The sequence below is a fragment of the Eulemur rufifrons genome, chromosome 29 (genome assembly GCF_041146395.1).
Source record: "Eulemur rufifrons isolate Redbay chromosome 29, OSU_ERuf_1, whole genome shotgun sequence".
Classification (NCBI taxonomy): Eukaryota; Metazoa; Chordata; class Mammalia; order Primates; family Lemuridae; genus Eulemur; species Eulemur rufifrons.
Window position 1 is genome coordinate 52576459 of NC_091011.1, and position 25553 is coordinate 52602011.

The 25553-nt window shown below is 35.0% G+C and overlaps 1 protein-coding gene across 2 annotated transcripts in view; it reads left to right on the forward strand.

The window, feature by feature from the left end:
- SEMA3D (semaphorin 3D) overlaps positions 1-25553 on the forward strand; it is a 202284-nt gene that overhangs the window by 126837 nt on the left and 49894 nt on the right. For both annotated transcript variants that reach the window (XM_069461870.1, XM_069461871.1), the window contains exons 6-8: positions 4194-4287; positions 6872-7000; positions 19324-19466. In XM_069461870.1, coding sequence (XP_069317971.1) covers positions 4194-4287; positions 6872-7000; positions 19324-19466 — 366 coding nt within the window. The remainder of the gene's footprint in view (positions 1-4193; positions 4288-6871; positions 7001-19323; positions 19467-25553) is intronic.

The window sequence follows — 25553 nt, forward strand, 5'->3', positions numbered from 1 at the left end:
GCCAGGCGCTGTGGAGCATGCTTATAATCCTAACACTCTGGGAGGCTGAAGCAGGAGGATTGCTTGAAGCCAGGTGTTCAAGACCCCATCTCTGAAAAAAGTTGAAAAATTAGCCAGGCGTGGTGGCACACACTTGTAGTCCCAGCTACTTGGGAGGCTGAGGCAAGAGGATCACTCAATCCCAGGAGTTTCAGGTTGCAGTGAGCTTTGATGATGCCACTGCACTCTAGCCAGGGTGACAGAGGGAGACTCTGTCTCAAAAAAAAAAAAAAAAAACATATTTTTACTCTATCTTTTCTATGTTTACATATGTTTAGATACACAAATACCATTGTGTTACATTTGCCTACAGCATTCAGTATAGTAACATGTTGTAACAAGTTTGTAGCCTAGGAGCAATAGTGACATGTAGACTAGGTGTACAGTTGGCTATACCATCTAGGTTTGTGTAAGTACATTCTACAGTGTTCATACAATGATGAAATTGCCTAACAACACATCTCTTAGAACATACCGCATTGCTAAGCAACACATGACTGTACTTCTTGTGAATAACCACACATATTTGCAGGATAATTGGCTGTGTGTTTTACATTGACTTAGCTGATTCACGCAGAGATCAAACCCACAGCTGGGGCTGGATAGATTTTCCTCTCTAACCAACTTGTCTAACCAACCCATTCTCAACTGTTTGAAAATAAAACAACCCTGATAGTTAAATCTTTGAATCACTAGGAGACTTGGCAACGTGAATCCATCATTTTTGTTGCTGGCATAATGTTCTCCTGCCTAGCTTTGATGAAGGGTAATATATAACAGTAGCTCATAGCATAGGGTGTAATTATATGATATAGCCCCACAGCTTGGATGTGTTTTGAGGCTTGAGGCTAAAGGCCAAACTCACAACCTGCTGAGGAAGGCAAATAGAGTTCTATAGCTCCTTAAAAGTCACAAGTGCTGAAAGGGAATTTACATGGAGCTAATTACTTATTTTGGGACTGTCAAGAAGCCCTGGGGCAGTCAAATTTACAAGTTCTATGAATAAGAGAATTATACGTGAACAGAGGTATTGAGCCTTGTGAGTTTTCAGCTGGTTGTGAGTACAGGTATGGCAACCCTCCTTGAAGATTGTTAACTCTTTCTATGAATCATTTAGTCTCAAGAAATCATCGTACTTCTAGAGGGAGTTTAGAAGGCCCTTCCATTTTCAAACAAATAATGTTGCTCCTAAGGTGAATGGGAAAAGAGAACAACAATATACAAAAGGGATGGAGAAAGACACACTCTGGGGACTGCTATGCAATGTGGCTGGGGCAATGAAAAGAAAGAGGGAAAAGCTAAAGATGAATCCCAGATTTCTTCTGATTTTGGCAGGCAATTGGAGAACAGTATTATTTATTGCTGTGAGAGTATTAACAAGTTTGAAGGAAACATGGTGAGTTAGTTTTGTACCTTCTGCCTTTGAAACCTGTTCGGTAGGTCACTCAAAGTTGGCAAATTGGAGCTGAAATTCAACAGAGAAGTCACTGCTGCTATCAGCAACTTGTAAAGTAGTCTGAGAACAGACACCCGGAGTCTGAAATATGGCTGAAGTCATTTACCAACTCTATGGCCTTATGCACACTCTATAAACTTTCTAAGCTTCTGTTTCTGTAAAATGAGTATGATAATAGTAGCTACCTCAAAGAGTTATTTTGAGGATAAAATGAGAAAATGATCATGTACTCATTGGCATAGCACTTGCTTCATTCCAGTCATTTAATATTCTCCCATCACTAGGCAACAGAAAGACAGAAAGGTACAGAGGCATGAGTTTCAAAAGTATGTATACTATATATAGTTCATATAAAATAATATTTATATCTGCAGTACTGGTAGAGCCTGATATCTATTTAATAATCGGATTGGAAGTAGGTTCTTTACTCCCCTCTCCTGCTGCAGATCGCATCTTTAAATGGGGATGATGTTGACAATGCTGACTAAATGTTTTCTTACTATCATTTCTGTCTACTTATCTCTTGGCTTCTCTAACAATATTTCTCTCTGTGTGTGTGTAGCTCAGACAGGTGCTTTTTTGCATTATGAATTCAGTTTAAGGAATTTCATAAGAAAAATCTTATAAAATTGAAATCTCAAAACTTAGAGTGCTGTGTAATTCAGTTTATTTCAAGAAGTGCATTGAATCATGCATCATTTTTTAACATCATTTTCCTGTAAGTATCCTTGATTGGCTCAAGAAAACTTGCTTTGTTGCTATCTCTGTTCTCCAGTAGATTATAAGGGAGACATTGTCCTTAGCTTCCATAAATGCCAATTTTATGAGCTTCTCTTAAGAATTCAATGAAATGTTCTATTTAAAAAGAGTTTGTCTAGTATCTGAGGTCCACTATGGCATTCTGACATCTTCTCAGGTATTCTCTCTCTCTCTCTCTCTCTCTCTCTCAGGTTTTTACTATAATTTTCTGGGGCACTGGGATTTAGTTTAATTTTCACTTTACAATATCCCATTACAGGTTTTAGAGTCAACAGATCTGTTTGACCTGTGGAGAATAATGCACCTAAATGTTATTTAAATATACTTACAAGTCACTATTTACAGGTGTTTTTTCCTGACATATCTTTGGCCACATCCACAGTCAGGAAGTAGGCCCTAAATGTGTTTTCATTAAACGTTTTTCATACCTAAGCTCCACTATCACAATTTTTCATTAGCTGACCTGTTCAAACTAAACACACTTGGACTTGATCATGTTACATGATCACGGTGGATCTATAAATTTATTTCAGCACTTTTTTAAATCCATGAGCTTGAAATTCTGAGACTAGATTAGTTAACAGGATAAACTTTGAAGACAGCCCTGAGTTCAAGCTCCTGCTTTGCCTCTTTCTAGTAATGTGACACTGAGCAAGATAGATAACTCCTTCTATCCTCAGTATTACATTTACAAAGCTAGAATGATTAAAGTAGCTACAATATTAAGCTTGTGGTGAGAATTCTATCAGACAGTGTGCATAAATTTTCCTGGCCTTTGGTTAGGACCTATTAACTTCCAAGGTACCATTATTATTTGTATTAAAGTATATTTACTTAAAATTATGGAATAGCAATTGTTAATCAGGCTATTTAAATTGCTATTGTTATTTTGTAATGAGGCAAGAGTTACTATTGGTGATGTGCAAAAGAAAAAAAAATCTGAAATGACAACATAATCCAACAAATAATCCAATTTCCTCTATCCTTTTTGCTTCATTGCTTGCCTTCTACATAAATAGTACTGAATGGTACTTTCCTAATACATGCGTGCTTTGACATAACTTTGTAAATATTCCATCTAGAGAGAATGTCTGAAATGCTGAATTTCTCTAACCAGTGCATGCACAGGGTGAGTCATCACCCTTTTTGCTGGATGGCAGTGTTGTCATTATTATGAAACACTCAAGCTCATGGGGCCATATTCATTATACATTCATATTTTTCTTGGAAAGTTCAACTTAAGATGTTTTTTTTTCCTGAATATTAGAAGTCTGCCAATGTCATTCTGTCTGTGGCCACTATTATAAAAATAGATATTTTAGCCAAAATAACTATGTGGCTTTAATGTGTACAGTGTTTTCATAATACTGAAAATACTACAACAGGATATTTTTTTTTTGTCCAGATGTATCAACAGCCTGAAAATGAACTGCCTTCCTTAGAACGCTTTTATGTCACTAAAATTTAAAAATATTACAAGGCTCAAGTAATTTGGTTAAAGATGCTTAGCTGTATAGACTATAATCATTATCCTGAAAGTATAATTATCGTAGCAAGAGGCATTTCTTAAAAGATTAAGGTAATTTTATTAAGCTCAATAACTTTGTTATTAAACTTAAGAAAAATGTGTTCTTGGTGGTGATTTTGATGTTGGTAGTGGTCCAGACTAAATGAATTTATACTTATATTGCTAATACCTCCAACTGAAAAATTCACTCAGTGTTATCATTACCACTTTGGGCAAAAGGAGACCAAAACATGGGTATTCAGTCTTGCCAGATACAATGTTCGCTAAAGAGTTAAGGAGCACAGCACAATGAATATGCTCTATGTTAAATTAATTTTCATCATATTAATGAGTTGGGATTTCATTCTTATCACCTATGTTCTTGCGGATTGTGATATTTTTAAAAATCTCTCTTAACATTTCTCACAACAGGAAGTTATATTCAAACTAGACACACACAATTTGGAGTCTGGCAGACTGAAATGTCCGTTCGATCCTCAGCAGCCTTTTGCTTCAGTAATGACAGGTAAGATCAATGACAGGCAGTTCTTACCTTTAAATGATTTTCTGAAGAGGTATGTGTTGACTAAACCACATTTTCCTATTGAGCTAGAGATAATTTTGGATTAATCTTCCACCAGCTATTTGGTTCCAGTATTTTAGTGTCAAATCTTTCTATACTGAGCAATCAATTTTTACTTATCAATGAGGTGAGACCATAGTAATCCTTAATATTTGCATAGTCACTTTTTAAATGAACTTTTGATTGACTTCTTTATAATGCAAAGGGTGCACTAGTACTTGTTCTATAATTTTATATATAGATGTCTGGGATTTCTTTATACTAAGCCATGTCCTTATTTGGCTTAGCATAAAAGTTAACTTTAGCAATTCCATAAGTGGGTAAATTAATAAATGAAATTAATCAGGCTATAGCATACAGATAATAGAAGGTTATAACATTTTTTTCCTAATTTCACCATAACCTTATTATATTAATGGAAATGTGAAATTTTTGCTAGCTCAGTTAGTTTTCTGTCGCTTTGTGTACATCTTAAATTCTCTTATGAGATGACAATCTTGTTCAAAGAAGGCAGTAGTATGTGGTCTGAAGTCTGTTCAGAGGAATGTCGGCAAGACTTCTGAATTTCAGCCATTATAAGGACTCCTTTTGTCTTGGTTTGGTTCATGACTTTAGTCTCTTTTTATTTAACTTGTCTATCAAGTGTTTGAATAGAGGATAAGAGTGAAGCACCATGACATTTTAATTTTCACTTAGTGAGACCCAGTGATTTTGCTTTGAAGTGAAAGCGTATGTGTGTTTTTGTGTTTTTTGAAAATTATATGACTAATGGTTAGTTATTATTCTCAGAAAATGAGATAGATGGTCTGTGATTCTGATCTTCCAAGTGGGGTTGACACAGCCTTAATAAAAAACAATAGATTGTAGGCATTGGTGACCCCTTTTAGTAATCCTTAAGTAATTTTCTATACAAAGAAGACAGTTTTAAAGCCTGGATATTCAGAACTAATTTTTAGATTGAAACAGCGCATCTTTTTTCTAACAAAACATTTAAATACCTGCATTTTTATATGTTTCAAAGTGATGGCTTGCTTCCTTTACTCTTATCATTTTTATAATGCCTTTGTTGTTGTTGTTGTTTTAATTTGCTCCACAATGAAATATTGTTATTTACCTGTTACGTTTTAGGGAAATGCCTTACAAGGATGGAAGCAGAACCATATGTACATCTACTTTACAATGCTGGATTTCTCTCTCTTGTGTGTGTTTATTTCTCCTTAGAAGTTACCTACTGTCATGATTAAGGTTGAATTGTCCCAAATAGTCCAGTGAAAGTCATATTTAGATGGATATTAGTCAGGGATCCCTTCTTATACAAGGCAGAATTTTAAAGATATGTTCCTGAGTAAAATTCAATTTCAATGATAAAATATCTTTGCTCTCACATTTAGGCATTTAAAAATTCTAAATGTTCTGTAGAGATTAGCCATTTTTTAAATTGTTTTATTAAGTGTATCCCAAAGTAGTTGACTAAAACTGTCTAGTGAAATACCAAAGGTTTAGCTCTCAGAGGGGCAACATATACTTCCGCACAGACAGCCTTCTTCCTGCCTTCCTGCCCCACCCCCACCCAGGCCTCTGACTAGCATTAGGGAACACTGGTTTCTGCTCCCCTCCTTTCCTCTCCCCTCCTTTTCTCTCCCCTTCCTTCCCTTCTCTTCCTCCTTCTACTCTCCCTTGTCTCCTTTCTCCTTCCTTCTCACCTTTAACTTCTCCCCCATCCTCCTACTTCTTCCTTCCTGTTCTCACCTTCCTTTCTTTCCCTTCTCTTCCTTCTCCTGCCCTATTTTTTTCTTTTTTCTCCTTTTTCTCTCTCTCTCCTTGCCTCTTCCGCTTCTCCTCTCTCTCTCTCCCACACTCTCTCTCTCTTTCCTTTCTCTCTGATAAAACATGGACATGCACTTTGCACAAATAACAAGACAAAGAAGTTTGGTATGCAGTAATGGTAACATCATTCCCTTTTCAAGAATTCCTGTTTATCAGAACTGTTAGAGACATGATTAGCTACAAGGAATGCAACATGCCATAATTACAAAGAATGACTTCAGTGCTGAAAGCTCCCTTTCTGCAGAGGTTAGGCAAAGAAAAGTTGTGGTCACTGAGGTTGTGTCGGGTTAAGTAAATACTAATTACACAATTCATCCTTCATTATGGCATTTAACTTTTAATATTTTTTGTCTTGCTACAAAGAGGAACTCCTAATTATGATATTTCTTTTAATTGTAGGAAGGAGGGAAAGAGGAAGAGCATATTCAAAGAAGTTGCTGAAGCATGTGCAATTATTAATTCAGAAAAATTTGGACTCTTTTATATTCAAATATCTAGCATCAGCTTACCAAAATTAATTGAGTTATTTTTTCTTCAACTAAGCTAACTTTTCAAAATCTGAAAGTGAAATTTATGAAACAACATATTCTGATCTTAAGCAATAACCATCTTTGTTGTCATTCTGTGAAGTTTGTATATTTTAAATGGTATCTATTGTAATACCCCTAGAAGTCCAATGTATTTTTTTTCTCCCTCTCAGATGAGTACCTCTACTCTGGAACAGCTTCTGATTTCCTTGGCAAAGATACTGCATTCACACGGTCCCTAGGGCCTACTCATGACCACCATTACATCAGAACTGACATTTCGGAGCACTACTGGCTCAATGGTTAGTAATTTTTTTCAGTTTTGATTGTTTTGCCTTTGTTTTTGGACAGATAAGAAGCTCATTATTATTCACTCAAATGTGTTTGGGATAATTGGTTTAGCTCAACATTATAAAATACATTTGAAATAATTCCACACTAAGTTAGACAAATTTCTAAAACATTTGTGTGTCTGGCAATATCTGATATTTATTGAGTGTGTGCTAGGTCCTTACATTATTCTATGTTTGAATAGATAATTTTAATATTCACAGTGACATATGAGATGTATTATTATTTTATGCTTTTTAAAGATGAGTAAACTGAAACAGAGAGAAATTAAGTAATTTGGTCAAGGTCTTACAATTTTTCAGTTGCAGGGCTGGGATTCAAGCTGGCAGTCCTACTCCTGTGGTGTGTGTTTTATGACTAAGCCATGTACTGTCTATTAGCCCAATGAAAAGGGGTAATTGTAATGCTAACTTCTGTTGCTTAAAGATAATTTATGTTTGGGTTAAGACATGATCCTCAAAAATTTTAAGCATATTAAGATTGACATAATTTTGATTACTATTTTAGTTAGGGATCATAGAGTATTTTGAGTTTAAAAAGCAAACAATCAAAAAACCCAAGAAACTTCATTTATTTAATTAATTCAAGTAATGCTACAAGCTCCTTCCCCATCTTACAGCAGATCATATTTTATCATGATTTTCTTAGGTTTTCTAGTTAACGTATGACTTTATTCCATTGCATGACAGAACAACATAGCACTGTTATTTAAGCAGTGAGACAATTCTCATTCCCACCATAAATATTGGGCTTTAGTGAAGGAGGGCAGGATAGAGATTTCTAGGGCTATCTCTTTATCTGTCAGTGTCATTTAAGCAGTAACAATATAAACAAAAGGGAAAACACTTTTAAAACATTTCTTTAGTCAAAAACTCCAGATCTATTTGTTTACATAATAATATGATCTCCATTGGCCAAAATAGTATCCTTAACAGGTACTCTTAGTGGGAAAAACAAATATAGAATCCTCCCAACTATGTGATTACCTTACCACATGCAAGACAAAACCATATTTTTGTCATAGTGAGATTTGTTTTGAGTTATTTGGTTTGAGAGTAACTTAATAGATTTCCCCTGTAGAAAAGCTTAGATAGCTGTTTAGATAAAAATATATATATATATATATATATATTCTTATCGCTTGTAAATAAAGTATAAGGTTTATACTTTCAATCTTGGTATGGCAAATATCATCACATTGCTAATCTTTTAAAAGCTTATTCTATTTTTTTCCCTTAGCTATGAGATCCTCCAAAAGAAGTTTGCAGCATTGTTAATATAATAAATATAGGAAATATGCATTCAACTATTATTTGCCTAGGATGATGTTCTTAATGCTGTATGAAGAGAATTACAAAGTAGGAAGCCTTTGAATTAGTTTAACATTCCCTTTATAAACAACTTTTGAGGCCCTAGTACCTACTGGATGCTATTCTACCTGAGGGGGCTGCACAGATAGATAGAGGAAGGCTGCTGACTGCATGGATGACGAATGCATGGCTCAGCCTGGAGCATAAAGAGAGAATCGGAGATTAGGCTACAAAGCTGTAAATATTATCCTGAAACCAATGGAGAGCCATTGATGGCTTATATTTTAATCAGGGAGTTAGACATTTTTTTGTTTGTTTTATTTTTAAGGTAATTTAAAAAAATGGTATATTTTTTAATAGTATGAGACCATACCATGAAGTGTAGACTAAAGGAGAGAATGAATAGAGAGAGAGAAGAGGCCACTACATGAAAACTGTAGACTGAGACAGAAACAAAGGTAGTGGCAATGGGGATGGACATGAGAATACACAGCAAAGAGTATTTGAGAGAGAAGATACTGGTTTGTGAATAGAAGAATCCAAAAATTTGATGCAGAGTTCAAGAGAAGATTTGAATACGAGGAAAACTTTGCCATTAAAGAAACAGCCAGGTAGAAAGGAAAAAATTAAAGGCAGGAGAAAAGATACATGTTAGAAGAAGTTTCAATGAACTGAATTCAAGCAAATGATTAAGAATTAGGAGATTAGGAATTCACATTTATGGTTTAAGTCATTCAAGTCAGATTGCTTAGTGGTAGAAAGCCAGGGTGACCATATGACCTGGTTTTCTCAGGACATTTCTAGTTTACTTCTGTTATTCTTTTACTCTCAAAAGTGTTTTACTTTAAACAACAATTATACCTCTATTTCTGTGAAAATTAATTATCTGTGTTTAAATCTTGACTATGTCTTATTGATGCCCTTGGTCAAACCTTTCTGTGCATTCAAATTCTTTGTATATTAATACGGAATCAATTAAGAATAGTATCTATTCACAGAGTGTCATAAGAAGTAAATTAGATCATATAGGAAAGTCTTTTAGAAGACTATTTTAAGAGCTGAATTAGTGTCAATATTATTATCATCATCATCATTATTCCTGAGGGTAGGAGAGATAGGGGGTGGGACTAAAATCTGAATGCCCTGTGATTCTGTGCCATCTCTTTAGCATTTTAAATTATTGACCAACTTTTCCTTCTTTCCTGCTACACTGCTTAATTCTGTTAGCTCATCCATCCTCGTAGTTTCAACTGTTTCCTGTGTTCCAAAGTTTCCTAAAACTATATTTCCAACTGTCTTATATATATAACTAAGCGGCCTTAAGAAATATTTATTTGGTCGTCTTACATTTCCATTTCAGATTAAAAGAAAAAAATGATTGTTTTACACAGGAATAAAGATATCTGAGCCTTAGCTTTGATTGTGTCATTAACTTGCTTTGAGATTTTTACAAGTTTTTTAGTGACCCTTTACTTTAAATGGATCTAAAATATAAAATCTCATAAGTTTATATTTTTATATATATATATATATTTTTTTTTTTTTTTTACTTTCCAATGTGTCCTTCAGTACCCGTTTCCTGATTTTTATCTATATTAACTTTCTGAACTTCATATACTCAGTTACCTTGGAGTTATCTTTGATTCCTTCCTCTCTTACATCCCCTTTATCTAATCTATTCCTAAGGATATTTGCTTCCTTCTTAATATCTGTTGGCCTTGTTCTTTCTATGGTCACCATCTTCCGATAGGTCTTCATTACCTCATCTCTGGTTCATTGCCACTATTTTATTGTTTACTAACTAATCTCCCTATCTCTCATCTCTTCCCGTTCAAATTTATTTTTATATAGCATCCATGCTAGTTACTACCTACTACCTTAGGCGCTTTTACAGAGCTATTTTATTTACTGGTATAATATAGAGAGAATTGCTACTTGCAATTTACATTTGGGGGTATACTAGAAATCAGATAATAGTTCAGAGTTAAACAGCTAGTGGAGGTGACTTTGAAACTCAGATATGTATATCCAGCTCTAGACACTGTATACTTTTTGTTGCATGATACAATCCATCAACCTAAATTCTGCCCTTTTGACTGCACATGCCCTGCTCCTTCAGCCTTACTACACACATGGATCATGTGTACCTGTGATGTTGGGCAACAGCAAACCAAGGATGCTGGTCTGGTAGTAGGAACTAGGAGAAATAGAGGAGGTAGAGTTAGGCAAGCAATGGGGGAGACGTAGGCATTCTGGCTGAAGCCAGGGAGATAACAAGAAACAGGTCAGAATTTTGCTGGGGAAAAGACAGACCAGAGTTAGAAGAGCGCAATGCTTCAGGAGACCCAGTCGGTCGAGAGTTTCTTCATCTACAGAAACTAGAGCAGAGCAAGAAGATAAATTATAGAAACTATGTGATATGCTTATAATGAAGAGAAACCTGACAGGCTAAGACAAAATATTGGCTTGCTCAGGAAGCATTTCTGCCCTGTATTAGACATGGCCATTCTCCAGATATATTCAGCCTGTGGTCCAAAGACAGAGTCAATGGTATCATCTGTCTGGAGTCAGGAGTGTGAGGAGAAAGAATACAGATGAACTGTGTGGATTGTTGAGAATGAATGTTATCTCAGACAGTGTCTTATTTAACCTCATATTTTACAAATTGAGAGGTAGCATGAAGAAGGGATGTTTCCAAGCCTCCTAGCTGCCAAGCCCATCCTTCCATCATGATACTAAGCTTCTAAGAAGAGTAGCTTATCATGTCCTTTGAGTCTGGAAGTGTGGCTACCTTTTTTGGTGGCAGTTATAGGAATAAAGATTTTGTTTCTGCCTTAACATTGGACCTGCCACCACACAGTTACTGACACAGGCTACTTCATGTAAAGCTGCCCTGTACGTTATGGTAGACACCATAGACACTAGCCACATGTGGCTATTTAAATTTAAATTATAGCTACTCAGGAGGCTGAGGCAGGAGGATCCCTTGAGCCCAGGAGTTCAAAGCCAGCCTAGGCAAGATAGAGAGATCCTGTCTCTGGAAAAAAAAAATTAAATTAATTAAAATAAATTTAAAATTTGGTTCCTAAGACGAATGGTCCAGGGGCTACCATATAGGACAGCACAGATTTAACATTTCCATCAATGAAGTAATTTCTATTGGACAGGGCCGGTTTAATGTTTATTATAATACTTGTTTATTAATTATGTACAATAGCCTACAATGGTATAATGCAACACATTTGTAAATTTTCTTTACTATCTATTAATACATAGCATGTGGATATGAAACTCACCACTGAGTTTTGTAAGGTTGTTACCAGCTTTTAAAAACTGATAGATATTTAATATTTCAAATGATGGGGTCAATATCAATGTCTTTTTTATTTCTCCTATATGTTATTATGTCAGTGTATTATGTATTTCTAGACAGTTTGAGAATTTTTTTGTTAAACTTTGCTTCCTGTACTTTACTTTTCAGTTTAAATTTCTATTTTTTACTTATCTGAGATGAACTAAATTCTTACAAATGTAAATGTGATATTATGTTTAGTTTAGAAAATACAAAAATTAAATTAAATTTACAATTGAATATTAACTCTTAAGATGCAGAGTCTAAAGAATTATAATTTTTTAACATGATGCTACATAAATGTTTTCTAAGTCTATTTTATCACTGAACTACTTAGGGAGTTTAAGATTCTTAACACATGTGTATATGCTAAATTGTGTTCTGTGTTCTAATTGGCATTAACCAGAATGAGATCAGCTAAGCTCTTTATTTAACAGTGAAAGGATCCTTATCAGAACTTCTCTAAGGACTGCTTAATCCAGTTTTGAGACTTAAAAAAAGTATGAATCCTGATTTCTTTTTTGAGAGACTAAGCCACCTATTACATACCTTACCAGGAAGTTAAAAAATTGCAAAGATGAAATACTATAAGAAGTTCTAGATGAAGACTTAAATGGTTCCACGGTTTCCTTTATCAACTTAATCTTAGAACATATCAAGAGATAGGAATACACGTACAAATTAGGGTGATTACTCAAACACAGTTGATCTTTTGTTAGAATTTTAGGATAAAACTAAGAAGTATGACCACTTGGAAAATGAAAACAAACAATAATGCCTCAGACACACGCATATGTTTTTGTTTTCTTTCCTGGAGTAGATGAGAACTTTTGTTTTAAATTTTCATTTTTAACATATGGAGGCAGTTTTCATTTGAAGTTTCTCATGGGGTGCTTTGTTGTCTGTAAATTCTCCTTCCACATGAAAGGAAAAGATTTAAAATATAATAGGAAAAAGATATTATAAGAAGAAATACAAGGAAGTTAGGAACTCACTATCTATTAAATCACAGGGTAGGTATGCTCATTGGTGTGGCAAGAGGCTCATGGGGAGAAATGAAGGTGGTGTGTACTGCGGGCCACATGGGTTTATGCCATTTTCATTTGGCAGTGCGTCTTGGTGTCATGTTAGAAATTCATTTGTGAAAATGCATGATTTCAAACTCCATTTCTGTTAGGGCATGTGTTTCAAATGCCAATAGGGAAAAATGTGCTATAATAAAGCCCAGGTGCCTATTAGTATGACTTTAAATTGTTTAATTCAACAACTCTGCACTGATTAAATGATACCTATTTTTAGCCAAATTTGGCAGCAAGTTAGGAAAGAGTTTCTATCGTAAAATAATAATATGAGTGTTCTAAGACAGGACCTCAATGGAATCTGCAAGAAGAAAACTCTATATTCTTGCAACTTATTTTTGTTTTTCAACTCTTAAGTATGCTCATTATTTAAATCACAGAATAGAGTACTATTTGATACCATTTTTTCATAATTAGATTTCCTCATATAATGAACATTTGGACATTTGTCTTAAACACCTCCAACATTCCCCTCCAAAACAGTTTTCTTACAGTTCTTATAAAAGAAACAACATTTAAGAAACAGTTCAATAAAATAAAAAATGACTAAATAAACACAATAAAACCATCTTTGTTATACATAATTTGAAAGTTAAAATACCACTTGGAAAAGCATCTATACTACTTTCCCATTAATGTCATAATGAAATTTCAGAAATGTAGACTGATGTCATACTCTACCTTTTGATCATTTCAAATGTCAATACCTGGCAACAGTTGGATAATGTTATTCATCTCCAAAGGAGGTTTCCTGTGCATTTCTGCAAGATAGAAATGAATTGCCATATTTACTTATATTCCTTTTAGACCTTACACATCCTGTTCTTTTTTAGTAATAGAATTGTGTTTCTGTGAACAAGTGAATAGCAATCACCTTATGTAACCCTTTTTCCCATTTGACTATCTGAGGAGAGCTTTATCAGCATCTCTCTCCTTCAGATTGGTATTTATTTTACCTTTGATGCCTTTCTGATCCAAATCAATGAGTTCTCACTTTCTCTTTAAAGAGAAGAGTGCATAAATTTTGTACCACTATGTTTTTTTTTTTTTTTTTTTTTTTTTTTTAATTTCAGAATATTATAGGGGTACAAACGTTTCGGTTACATGATTTGCTTTTTTGCAGTTTGAGTAAAAGTTATAAGTGTAACCATCACCAAGATAGTATGCATTGTACCTATTAGGTATGAATTTACCATTCCCTTCTTCCCCCTCCCACCTGCTTGCTTTCTATTGAGTTTTACTACTATATGTGCACATAGGTGTTGATCAATTAGTTCCAACTTAATAGTGAGTATGAGTGGTATCTATTTTTCCATTCTTGTGATACTTCACTTAGAAGGATGGTCTCCAGTTCCATCCAGGTTGTTACAGGAGGTATTAGTTCACCATTTTGTTTATGGTTGAGTAATACTCCATAATATACATATACCACATTTTATTAATCCACTGATGTACTGAGGGGCACTTAGGTTGATTCCACATCTTTACGATGGTGAATTGCACTGCACTTGTCTTTTTGACAAAATGATTTCTTTTCCTTTGTGTAAATACCCAAGAGTGGAATTGGTAGATCAAATGGTAGGTCTACTTTTAGTTCTTTGAGGTATCTCCATATTATTTTCCATAGAGGTTGTACTAGTTTGCAGTCTCACCAACAGTGTATAAGTGTTCCTTTCCACATCCATACCAGCATCTGTTATTGGGGGACTTTTTTGATAAGAGCCATTCTCAATGGAGTTAGGTGATAGCTCACAGGGGTTTTGATTTGCATTTTCCTGATGATTAGAGACTTTGAGCATTTTTTCATTTATTTACTGGCCATTAGTCTATCTTCTTTGGAAAAGCTTCTGTTCATGTCTTTTGCCCACATTTTTGTGGGTTTGTTTGATTTTTTCTTTACTGATTTGACTTCTTTGTAGATTCTGGTTATTAGCCCTTTATCAGATGTATAGCATGAAAATATTTTCTTCCTTCTGTGGGTTGTCTGTTCACTCTATTGATTGTTACACTGGCTGTCCAGAGACTTTTTAATTTAATCAAGTCCCATTTATATATTTTTGTTGTTGCTGTGATTGTCTTTGGGGTCTTCTTATAAATTCTTTGCCTAGGCCAATATCTACAACAGTTTTTCCAACATTTTCTTCTAGAATTCTTATAGTTTCATGTCTTAGATGTGAGTCTGTTATCTACCATGAACTCACTTTTGTGATTGGTGAGAGGTAAAGATCCTGTTTCAGTCTTCTATATGTGGCTATCCAATTTTCCCGGTACTATTTATTGAATAGGGATTCTTTTCCCCAGTGTATATTTTTGTTTGTCTTGTCAAGGATCAGATGGCTATACGAGAATGGTTTTATATCTGGGTTGTCAGTTCTGTCCCATTGGTCTATGTCTCTGCTCTTGTGCCAGTACCATGCTGTTTTAGTTACTGTAGCCTTGTAGTATAGCTTGAAGTGTGGTAAATTGATGCCTCCCAATTTGTTCTTTTTGCTTAAGGTTGCTTTGGCTATTAGGGGTCTTTTTGATTCCATTCAAAGGGTAGAACTATTTTTGCTAGATCCGAGAAAAATGACGTTGGTATTTTAGTGGTGATTGCATTGAATCTATAGATCACTTTGGGTAATATAGACATTTTAACAATATTGATTCTGCTGATCCATGATCATGATAAGTTTTTCCAACTGTTTAGGTCATCTGCAATATCCTTCCTCAGTGTTTCGTAGTTCTCCCTGTAGAGGTCTTGCACCTCCTTGGTTAAATATATTCCTAGGTATTTTTTTTTTCTTTGTAGCTATTGTGAAAGGTATTGAGTCTTTGATTTGATTTCCAGCTTGACTGTTGTTGGCGTATATGAATGCCAGTGATTTGTGTACATTGATTTTGTAAACTGAAACTGCTGAATTTGTCAATTCCAGAATTCCCTTGGCAGAATCTCTGGTGTTTTCTAGATATAAAATCATATCATTAGTGAAGAGTGATAGTTTGACTTCTTCTGCCCCCATTTGGATACCGTTGATCTCCTTCTCTTGTCTGATTGTTCTGGCTAGCACTTCCAGCACTCTGTTGAACAGAAGTGTCGATGGTGGGCCATGGTCTCCCTGTACCACTCCTTATGTCCTGGGGGCACCGGCTCCTGCCCAGCTGCCCAAGCTGCCAGTGGATGATCCCGCAAAACACCACTGCAGCGGCTGTTCTCAGTGGCAGGTTCGCCTGGGAACGTGACCCCATTGCAGAGTAATAGGCTTCTCAGCACAGAGCCCTCTTGTGGTTGTTATGGGCCAGAGGGGCCATGGTTTCCCTACACTGCTCTTGTGTCCTGGGGACACCAGGTCCTGTGCACCTGTCCAAGCTGCCCGTGGGAGATCCCGCAAAACGCCACTGCGGCAGCTTCACTATCAGTGGCAGGCTCGGCCAGGAACATGCCCCCTCCACAGAGGAAAAGGCTTCTAAGCATAAAGCACCCTCGTGGTTGCTATCATGGCAAAGGTGCCACAGCTACAAGCTGGCTTGAGCTACAATTACTTTCTATGGTGCCAGGAAAGGAGGAGATCCAGAGGAAGAGGCATCTAAGTATAAGAATGATGGCTCTCTGGTCTCCCATGGCACTCGCCCGTGTGGTGAGACTTTTGTGTACAACTGCTCATTGTAGTCACCCACATGGGGGGGGGAGTCCCCCCTTACCCTTTCACTGGGCTCTGGGCCTCTCTGAATTCGGTCCTCTCTTCTCTCTCTTCCTCTTTCTCAGCTTTGCAGCCCTTCTTGGTGGGGTCCCCGGACGCCTCTGCTTTCTCTCCCTGTGATCCGTACTTGAGCCGCAATTGTTCTCCAACCTCCTCAGTCCAACCTGTACCCTTCAGCTGAGACAGTCCAACAAGCCATGTCTCTAGTCAGCCTTCTTGGCTCACTCCCTGTTACTATTATTTTTTTAAGTTAAGAATTCAACTCAGTCATTATGTAGGTCTGATAAGATATTAACACCTTAAGGGTCATCATACTATATGGGTAAATTCTATTTAAATTAAATTTAAGTGCTACAATAAATTCTACTCATGTCAATGTCCATTTTAAGCTCACATATTTGTGAAGATGAAGGAAGCCAATCATATTCCTATAATTTCTGCATAGTTTCATTTTTATCCCTTTTTGCCCCATTCTAATTACTTAAGAATTTGTTTATTATTCAGTTCTTACTCCCCTTGTCCATGCATACATCTGTATTATTGATCTTCGATTAAGGAGTCTATCCATATCCTTTTTCCTGCATACAGAATGGTAGGCTGTGTTAATAACTCTTAATCTTAGATGCTGTACAAATCACCTATGTCTGTGGGAGCCCACAATAGGTTGGTTTTTTTGTTTGTTTCTTTTTGTTTTTCCTCTGTTCATTGTTGCAATATCCTTTCAAGTCACTGGAAACATCAAGACTAGGCCTTCTTAGGCACATCTTGACCATGTCAGTATTTCTTTAATCCAGAGTATAATTGATTTGAAGTGAAGAGTCATTTCATATTTATCTTTATATTCTTCAATTCTAATGGCTTTTCTTTTTTGCTCTAAGTTCCTTGGATATAGAAATATTTTTACATCAATTATTTTTTTTTATTTTCATTAATTTGCTGAAATCCTAATCCCACATTTATAGGAAAATTTATTTCGACAGAGTTGTGGGATTTTTTTTTAAAGAAAACATATTTAAAGGAAAAATCAGAAGTGTTAATTTCTGATTAATCAAAAAAGAGGATTTTGATTTTGCTCAGGGATCAAAACCAAGTCTTTGTGATTTATTAACAACTTGAAAGAGGGCCTCAGAGTGGGAACCTTGAGTGGAATTGTTAATGGGCCTTGCCAATTTAAGATTAATTAGAAAAGAAAATTTTAAAAACCCTATGTGATTTCGTAAAATTTAATTTTCATGTAATGTTCTAGGGCCACATCAAAGTGAGATTATCAGAAGTGTAAGAGTCCATTGGCATTCTTAATTCCAGAAAAGAACAGGGAAATAACAAAGAATAAAGAGAAGAAGTTTGTGTGGATATTTCCTTCCTCTCTTTTCCTTTCAAGGCTTCTCATTAAAGCAGAGAAAAGATTGGATGGGAGACATGGGGCTGACCCAGAGAGGCTAGGATGATAATAATGAAACTCCTATCACTTGGACATCAACGTTAACTTTTGTCTGTTGAAGAAGGCTATTGTGGAGCTTTCTTTATTGGGTCATTGACCAATTGCTGTAGATTTGCAGGGCAATGATTTTTCAGTACTTCTGGGGTACACAGCAATCAGAGCCTTAGGCAAAACCCTAGAAAAGGCAAAATTTTTCTTTTTCAGCTCCCACCAAATTCTTCTTTTCTTCTGAAACATTTTGTCTTCTCTTTTCTACTGTTTCTTCTTCCTAAACACTCAGTGCTCTGTGCTTCTTTCCAGGTGCCTTACGTTTTCTCCATAAAGTCCTTCCTTTATTCCTCAATAATTATTCTCTCTGCTTTAATTAAAAGATTATTTCTGAACTAGCTCCAGCCAATTACAGATCTGTCCCCTGGTTAATTCACAATTATATAAAACCAAGACTTAAAATGCCTAATATTTTTTAAACAAGGAGTTAGCAACCTAAATCAATCTGTCATTGATGCAGTGCAAAGGGATTTATTTTATTTGCAAATACTTTTCCACTTTACATATATTATGGACATCGTTCCATGTCAGTGCATATAGACCTACTTCATTTTTAATAATGATATATTGCTTTTGTAAGTATATGGATGTGCTCAATATTCCTGTTTATTGTCATAATAATGATAATGATTACCATCCCCATTATCATCTTAATAATAAATTGCATTTATCGAATACATTACATATCAGACACTGCCAGATACTATGTACTTTATATGTATTAACTCACGTGGTCATCTTTTCAGTTATCTTACTGGATAGATGACATTGGTAGCCTTATATTATGCATGAGAAAACTGAGGCATAGAAAAGATAAATAATTTATTTGTCTAAAGTCACCTTTCCAATAAGTGGCAGAGACAAGATATAAACTCAGAAAGAGTGCCTCCAGAGCCTATACTGGAGTTGACTCAAGCACTATTGGTTGTTTCATTGTTTTCCCCTTGGACAATTATACAAAATGCAGCAAAGAGCATCATAGTGTGTCAAGAGTTGGGATATGTTTATAGTTTTTCCTAAGCTCTTTATAAAAGACATTGTAGTTAAAAAGCAGTGACTCTGTCACATAGAAGGTAAATATAAAATAATACATTCTCCAGATTTAAACAGACTTACAAGTAATTTAGTCCAGTCATGTGTCACCTGTTCTGTGGAATTCCTAAAGAACTTGTTCATTACCTCTTTATACTAATACATGTTTCTACACTGTACCATGTTTATTTGTGTATATATCTCATTTCCCACATTCCACTCATAGTTCATTTTTTAATTCTGCTGCTAATTGTTTACATACAAAAAATACCAGTACTATTATGCTGGATTGTTTCAGTATCTTATTTTATTCCTTTTTTTCTTTCAAACAGGAGCAAAATTTATTGGAACTTTCCCCATACCAGACACCTACAATCCAGATGATGATAAAATATATTTCTTCTTTCGTGAATCATCTCAAGAAGGCAGTACTTCTGATAAGACCATCCTTTCTCGAGTTGGAAGAGTTTGTAAGGCAAGATATATTTATGTATTTCACTTAAAGCATATATGTATATGCATAAAACAATTAACTGTGTAATGTTGAAGTTAGTGTCCATTATTCATAAATGATAGGACACATTCATACTATCCTGCTTGTGTAATTTTGGGGAACCAAAAGTAAAAAAAATCACATTTTTTCAGACATTACAATTTATTTTTCCAGTGCCTGAACTGTTGCTCTGGTGTGAGTTACACCTCTTTGGCAGTTTATTACTTGCATTGAAAAGCTATCCCTTTGCCAGTTATTGCTATTCCCAGTAAAATTGCTGCATTGTCCTGATCCCTAGATGTTAAAATGTGTTTATACAATGTTAAATAATCTCATTTTAAAATTGAAAATAACATAATCAGTAGAGTAATGTAAACACTAACAGAATTATATTCTGTATTATTATCAACACACATCACACATGTAAAATTATATATCTTTATATGTATAAGATGAAAATATGGTTAAATCATTAGCATATTAAATAATTTTTAGACCATTTATCTAGATTAGGATATGAGAGAAAATGGGGTAAAGAGGAAAAAACAAATAACCAAAATGCAAAACATTTATTTTGAAAAACACTGCAATTAGTTTTTAATATTGCCATTTTGTGTGTTACAAGTAAACACAGAAACGCATGAGGTGCTTCCATTTTGTGGCATCAAAGCTCTCATTTGATTGAATACAAGCTTTATAGAATAGTGGTGCTAACAGAATCATACTATTGACTTCAGTATATTATTTTTCTGCTTGGTTTTGTCTCCACTGAAATAACTGTTTTTAAATAGACAGACATCTTCAGCATCAACTTGGTTCATAAGTGGAAGAGCTGTTAAGTTAATAAATACTCTCAGCGGGAAGATTTCTTTGGTCTTTCACAAACTTTTCATTTTCTTCCATCTGAGCCTATCACTTTTTGTTTCAATATGTACCCTCGGGCTTCTGAACACTTCCAGGGACAGAAATATAAACCATCATTGCACTTAAAAGTGCTAATGAAAACATGGCTTTTGAATGAGGCCAACTTGTGAGCCCAGATCATTCTTTACCTAGTGTCCTAGCCAATAATGCTGTCTCCCACTGATCCCCTCACCCCCAGGGGACAGACTCTCTACAAAGCATCCTCATTCTTTCAGAGTCTAAGAATCCACAGTAATTTCTCTTGAAGCCTCTTGCCCAGAGATGAATGGCGGTTGCTTGGAATAGTTGCAGTGTGTTAGTGTATTGAAGCATGGCTTATAGCAACAGTATCTTGACCCTGAAAAACTGTGCTGTGGGTTGACATTATTTGTATAAATGAGCTACGTTAAATATGTCATAAGGGATTTACAATCAATTAAACATATTTCAAGAGTTGCTTTCTGATGAACATATAGAACATATGTGTGTATTGTGAGTCAGTTCAATGCTTATTTCTTGACAGATCTAATCCATATGATAGAAATTCATTTATAACAAAGTAATGTTTTATGCTAGTATAAATATACTGAAAGTTAATCTTAGAGGTGGAGAAATGTATTAAAGAAAAATTTAGTTATCCCATTTATAAATCTCTATATTAAAAGTATACTCTATCCTCTAAGCATCAGCCATGAAGTATTTTATTTATATTATGAACAAACGCCTATAGAACTGAAAAGGCAGAGATAACTGTAGTAAATGAGTCTTCCTACCACAAAAAAACCTCTGAGACCACACAGCAAGATTTTGTCAGGCTATTGTTCTTGGTTAAAAAGCTAACAAATTGTGAGATCAAATAAGGACATGTGATGGATGAATTTACTTTAAAAAATAGCAGTTCTTCACTCATTAGTTTATCTCTTTACTTAATCACTCTTAAGTAAGCACCATCTTCAGAATTTCTCACTATACATATGATCCATTAGTCAAATGTTCACAATATTTTCTTCAAAATGTTTTCTTTGCAATTTCTTAATTACATACTGCCCATGTTTCTAACTTTTACTTAATAATTTAAAATTAAATTGTGGCAAAAAGTGAGTATATTCAAGTGGAGATTTTACTGACAACATTAAAATGATTCAAAATCTTTTTTGAAAATGTTGATATGACCTGCAAAACAGTAACAAGTTTAATAATAAAAAAAGTTAGCATCATTGTTGCTATTATATATTATTTTCATATAAAAAGGCACTTTTGACATTATTTGGAACTTATTATTCCTTTCTATTGTTTCTTCTCTCCCATTGTCATTATAATATAGTTTTTCTGTTTTTGACAAATAATAGCAGAATGCCTGTCTAGGCTATGAAACAAAGTTGAGTTCAATAGATACAAAGATCTAAAAAAGAAGAGATATGCTAGAGAGAATTAAGAGTAAACTGTGTATACTATACTGAGTTTACAAGGTATATTATTAACAGGAGAGTCCTACTATTTGTCCCACCAGCATATTCCCACAGAACATACTTGGAAACATTCAGGTTTTGTTTTTCTTCTGGTTATTATTGTTTATTGTTTGCATTTTTAACTAAATACTTTGGCACAATAAAAAAAAAATGTTGATAATTTAAGTGCTCCCCACCTCTTCAGCTGCTAACAAAAAAAATGGTTTTATTGACCTGTCAAAATAGTTTTATTGACCTAAGTTATTACTATTAGACTAAGTAAGATATAGTGATTGGTGGGGAGGTTTTGGTAATAGGCAGACATTACACAAAAATGACTAAAAGATTGTTTACAGAACTAGAGTGATTTTTTTTCAATTTTGTAAACCATTCATTCATTATTTTATTATTTCATCACTTCCACAACAGCAACAAAATATACAATAATTTTGTGCAAAATGTACTACATTAGAAAATTAGTGTAGGTATTATAATACACCACTGTCTCTTTTCCTTAAAAACTCACAGTATGGTGAGGGTAACGGACATATACAAATAATTACAATACAATGTGATAGAGGCAGGAGCTGAGAACTCTAAGCAGTGAAGCTCAGAAACATTATACAAAGGAAGTGGTACTTGAATTGAGTCCTGTGGGAGGAACAAGACTACATTAAGTAAAGGAATGGAGGGCAGGCATTTCAGGCAGCATTGTGACAGGATATATTTTGTTTATAGCACAGCAAAATCTTGTTTTAACTGGAATTCATGGGTGTGTATAGGGAGCAATGTCTTTTGAGATTAGAGTGAAAGTTGGATGATAAGAGTCTTGTTTTCATGTTAGCCAGTGTGAACTCCATCCCTTAGGCAATGAGAAGTTATAAAATGTTTTAGGCAGAGAAATGACAAGATAGGTTGCTATATTTAGCAACAATTTTGAGAATGTATCTGGATGGAGAAATATTTGTGACTGGGAGACCTGTTAGGTTGTCCCCTACAGACAATAAGTATGAAGAGATAAGGGTAAATTTAAGAGATATTTCAGATACAATCTATGTGTAGATTTCTAAAAGATCCTTAATTTATTACCACTTTCTTATTAATTGCTTAGTGTACATAGTGTGTACAGTAAAACTTTCTGTGATGAGGGTAATGTGCTATATCTGCACTATCCAACATTGTAGCCACGTGGCTATTAGATTCGAAATGCGATGATGAGGACAGGAACTGAATTTTTAATGCATTTTAATTCTATCTGGCTCCTACCATAGAGACTTTGATACTTACCCTATAGACAAGTACTCTTATATTCTTGGTAATTGTTATTTATAGAAGATAAAGCATGGATCAGGAAAATGCACAAAGAGATACATTATGATATGAGACAAGAAACACCAAAAAAAGTTTACAAGCACAGATTTTATATTTGGACATGTTGAACATGATGTGGCTCTGAGATATGCTGGCATTATAGCCATTTGGAAATATGAACCTGAGGCTCAGTAGTGTCTAGACTCATGAATTTTGAAATCACAAGTGTACTGGTGGTTCTTGAAGGCATGGTAGTGACTGATAATAATACTCAGGAAGATTTTTAGTACAAGATCAAAGGACAAAGACAGAGCCCTGAGTGACAATGACATTTAAGAAAGAGCAAAGTGTCTGCAAAAGCAATTGATAGGAAATGCTTGGATAGCTAGGTGGAGAACTGGACAAGTAAGTTGTCACAAGTCAAGGAAAAAGACTGCTTCCAGAAGAAAACAGTTGTCAATGATGCCACACACCAAAAAGAGGTCAGGTAAAACTAAAAACCAGGCATTAGATTTGGCAGTATGGGTATCATTAATGACTTTCGACTGAATAATACGAACATTCAACTTAAAATCAAATCTAGGCTTAGATCTTGTTCCGCTTTTTACTATCTCAGTTTCTTAACCTAGCAAAACAAATGAGGGCACCCATCTCTTCCATGACAGTTTTACCAAGAAAATGTAAGGCTTAAATGAGATGCATTTGGATGTGATGGATATGGAGAAGAGTACTGAAAACAAGAGTGACTTAGACGGATTTCTGTTTTCAAACATGTAACAATCTTTTATAAAAGATTGATATGAAAATCATATAAATACCTGGTCATACTACAGTGATTCAAATGCCGACAGTCGCACACACACATGCACGTGCACACACACACACACACACACACACATCATACATACACGTTTTTGAAGCCAGATAAACTTACTCTGCTTAGGAGTGGAAGAAGTTGTCGTTGGTGAGGGTGGCAGTATGTGTGTAGTGGCCATTAGGGACAGGTTAGTTACCAAAGCTTATTGGGAAGAGATGGCATTTTATTAGTTTTAAAGGCTGAAATTACTGTTATTATTTTATCTTCATTTTTTGGAATATTTGTACTTTGCAGATGGATCTTATTTGTGAACATAGTCAAAATAATTTGGAGCCAATATTTAGTGAAAAATTTGTGAACAATTTCAGCAATACAAATTTTGACCAAGAAGTATGGATGGGGAGAAACCTACAAAGTAAAGATATTAACTTAATAGTTTTACATGGCAATATTGGTCAATGACAGCCTGAGAATAAGTACCTTCATTCAAAGAATATCTTTCAAACTCAGTATGTTTATCATTGAACATGGTAGAACACATTTCCTAACAAATTATTTTTAGTAGTGTCATTATTAATATATTCTAGTCAAACTAATTAGTCCTCTCTATAAGGTGCTTAGCCTTGATTGATTTCTAAAGTCCTTGCTGAGCTCTATAATTGTTTGATTCTGTGGAACAGTCAGTATTTTGAAGCACTAAATGGTGCAGCTTGCACTCTGGAGAACTGATCTCATAGATGGTAAATTACACAGATCTTTATGGTAAGGTATTAAATGCTGACTGAATGAAAAAGTGAAACAGCGTGAAATAAACCCTCTGAAAAGATTTGTGTCTATTTACTTTGCAAATTAGTATAATACCTTCAAGATACCATTATTTATGTCTGTGTGATGTTTATTACCCAGTGTGTGTGTGTGTGTGTGTGTGTGTGTGTTTCCCTTCAAGACCCACCTTTTAAGTTAATGTATGGAAATACCAGTCCCTTCAGTGAGGCTTGCTTGCAATTTTTCACCTCAAGGGTGTTTTGCATTACTTTGGGATTCTATTCATTTTTGGAAGAGTTGTCCATTAGCTTACTTATGCTAGCCCACTCCAGATTCCAGCTGTAGGTTAATGCCAGTTCCCTTTTTTGTTTGCAGTATTTCCTTTTGTCCTTGCCAGGAATTCAGTTTGGATGGCCCTTTCACATAACTTGCCTGGGGGTCTCATTAATAGCCCTTTGCTTCGATTCCACTTGCATTGTCTATTTTGATATATGGTCCTATTTGGACAATTACTGCCTTTGAAGATTTGTGTTTTTAGGCTGATGACACTTTCCTTATTTATTGATCTCTGTTGAGCTGTGGTTTTTGTGCTTACTTTCAGCATGTCACTTACAGCCTAAATGAGAGATTTAGTGCCCACAAGTTACAGATGTGCTCTTGCTTCACTTCCATCTGTTTTCCTGTCAGAGAAATTCCTAGGAAGGGATTTATACTGTTTGCTGTAGCCTTTTTTTCTTTTTTTAATTTAATGAACTCTGATTTCTACCTGAAAAAGACTGCTTAACTTGCCAAGATTTACCTAATTTAATGTGCTAAATCTTAGAA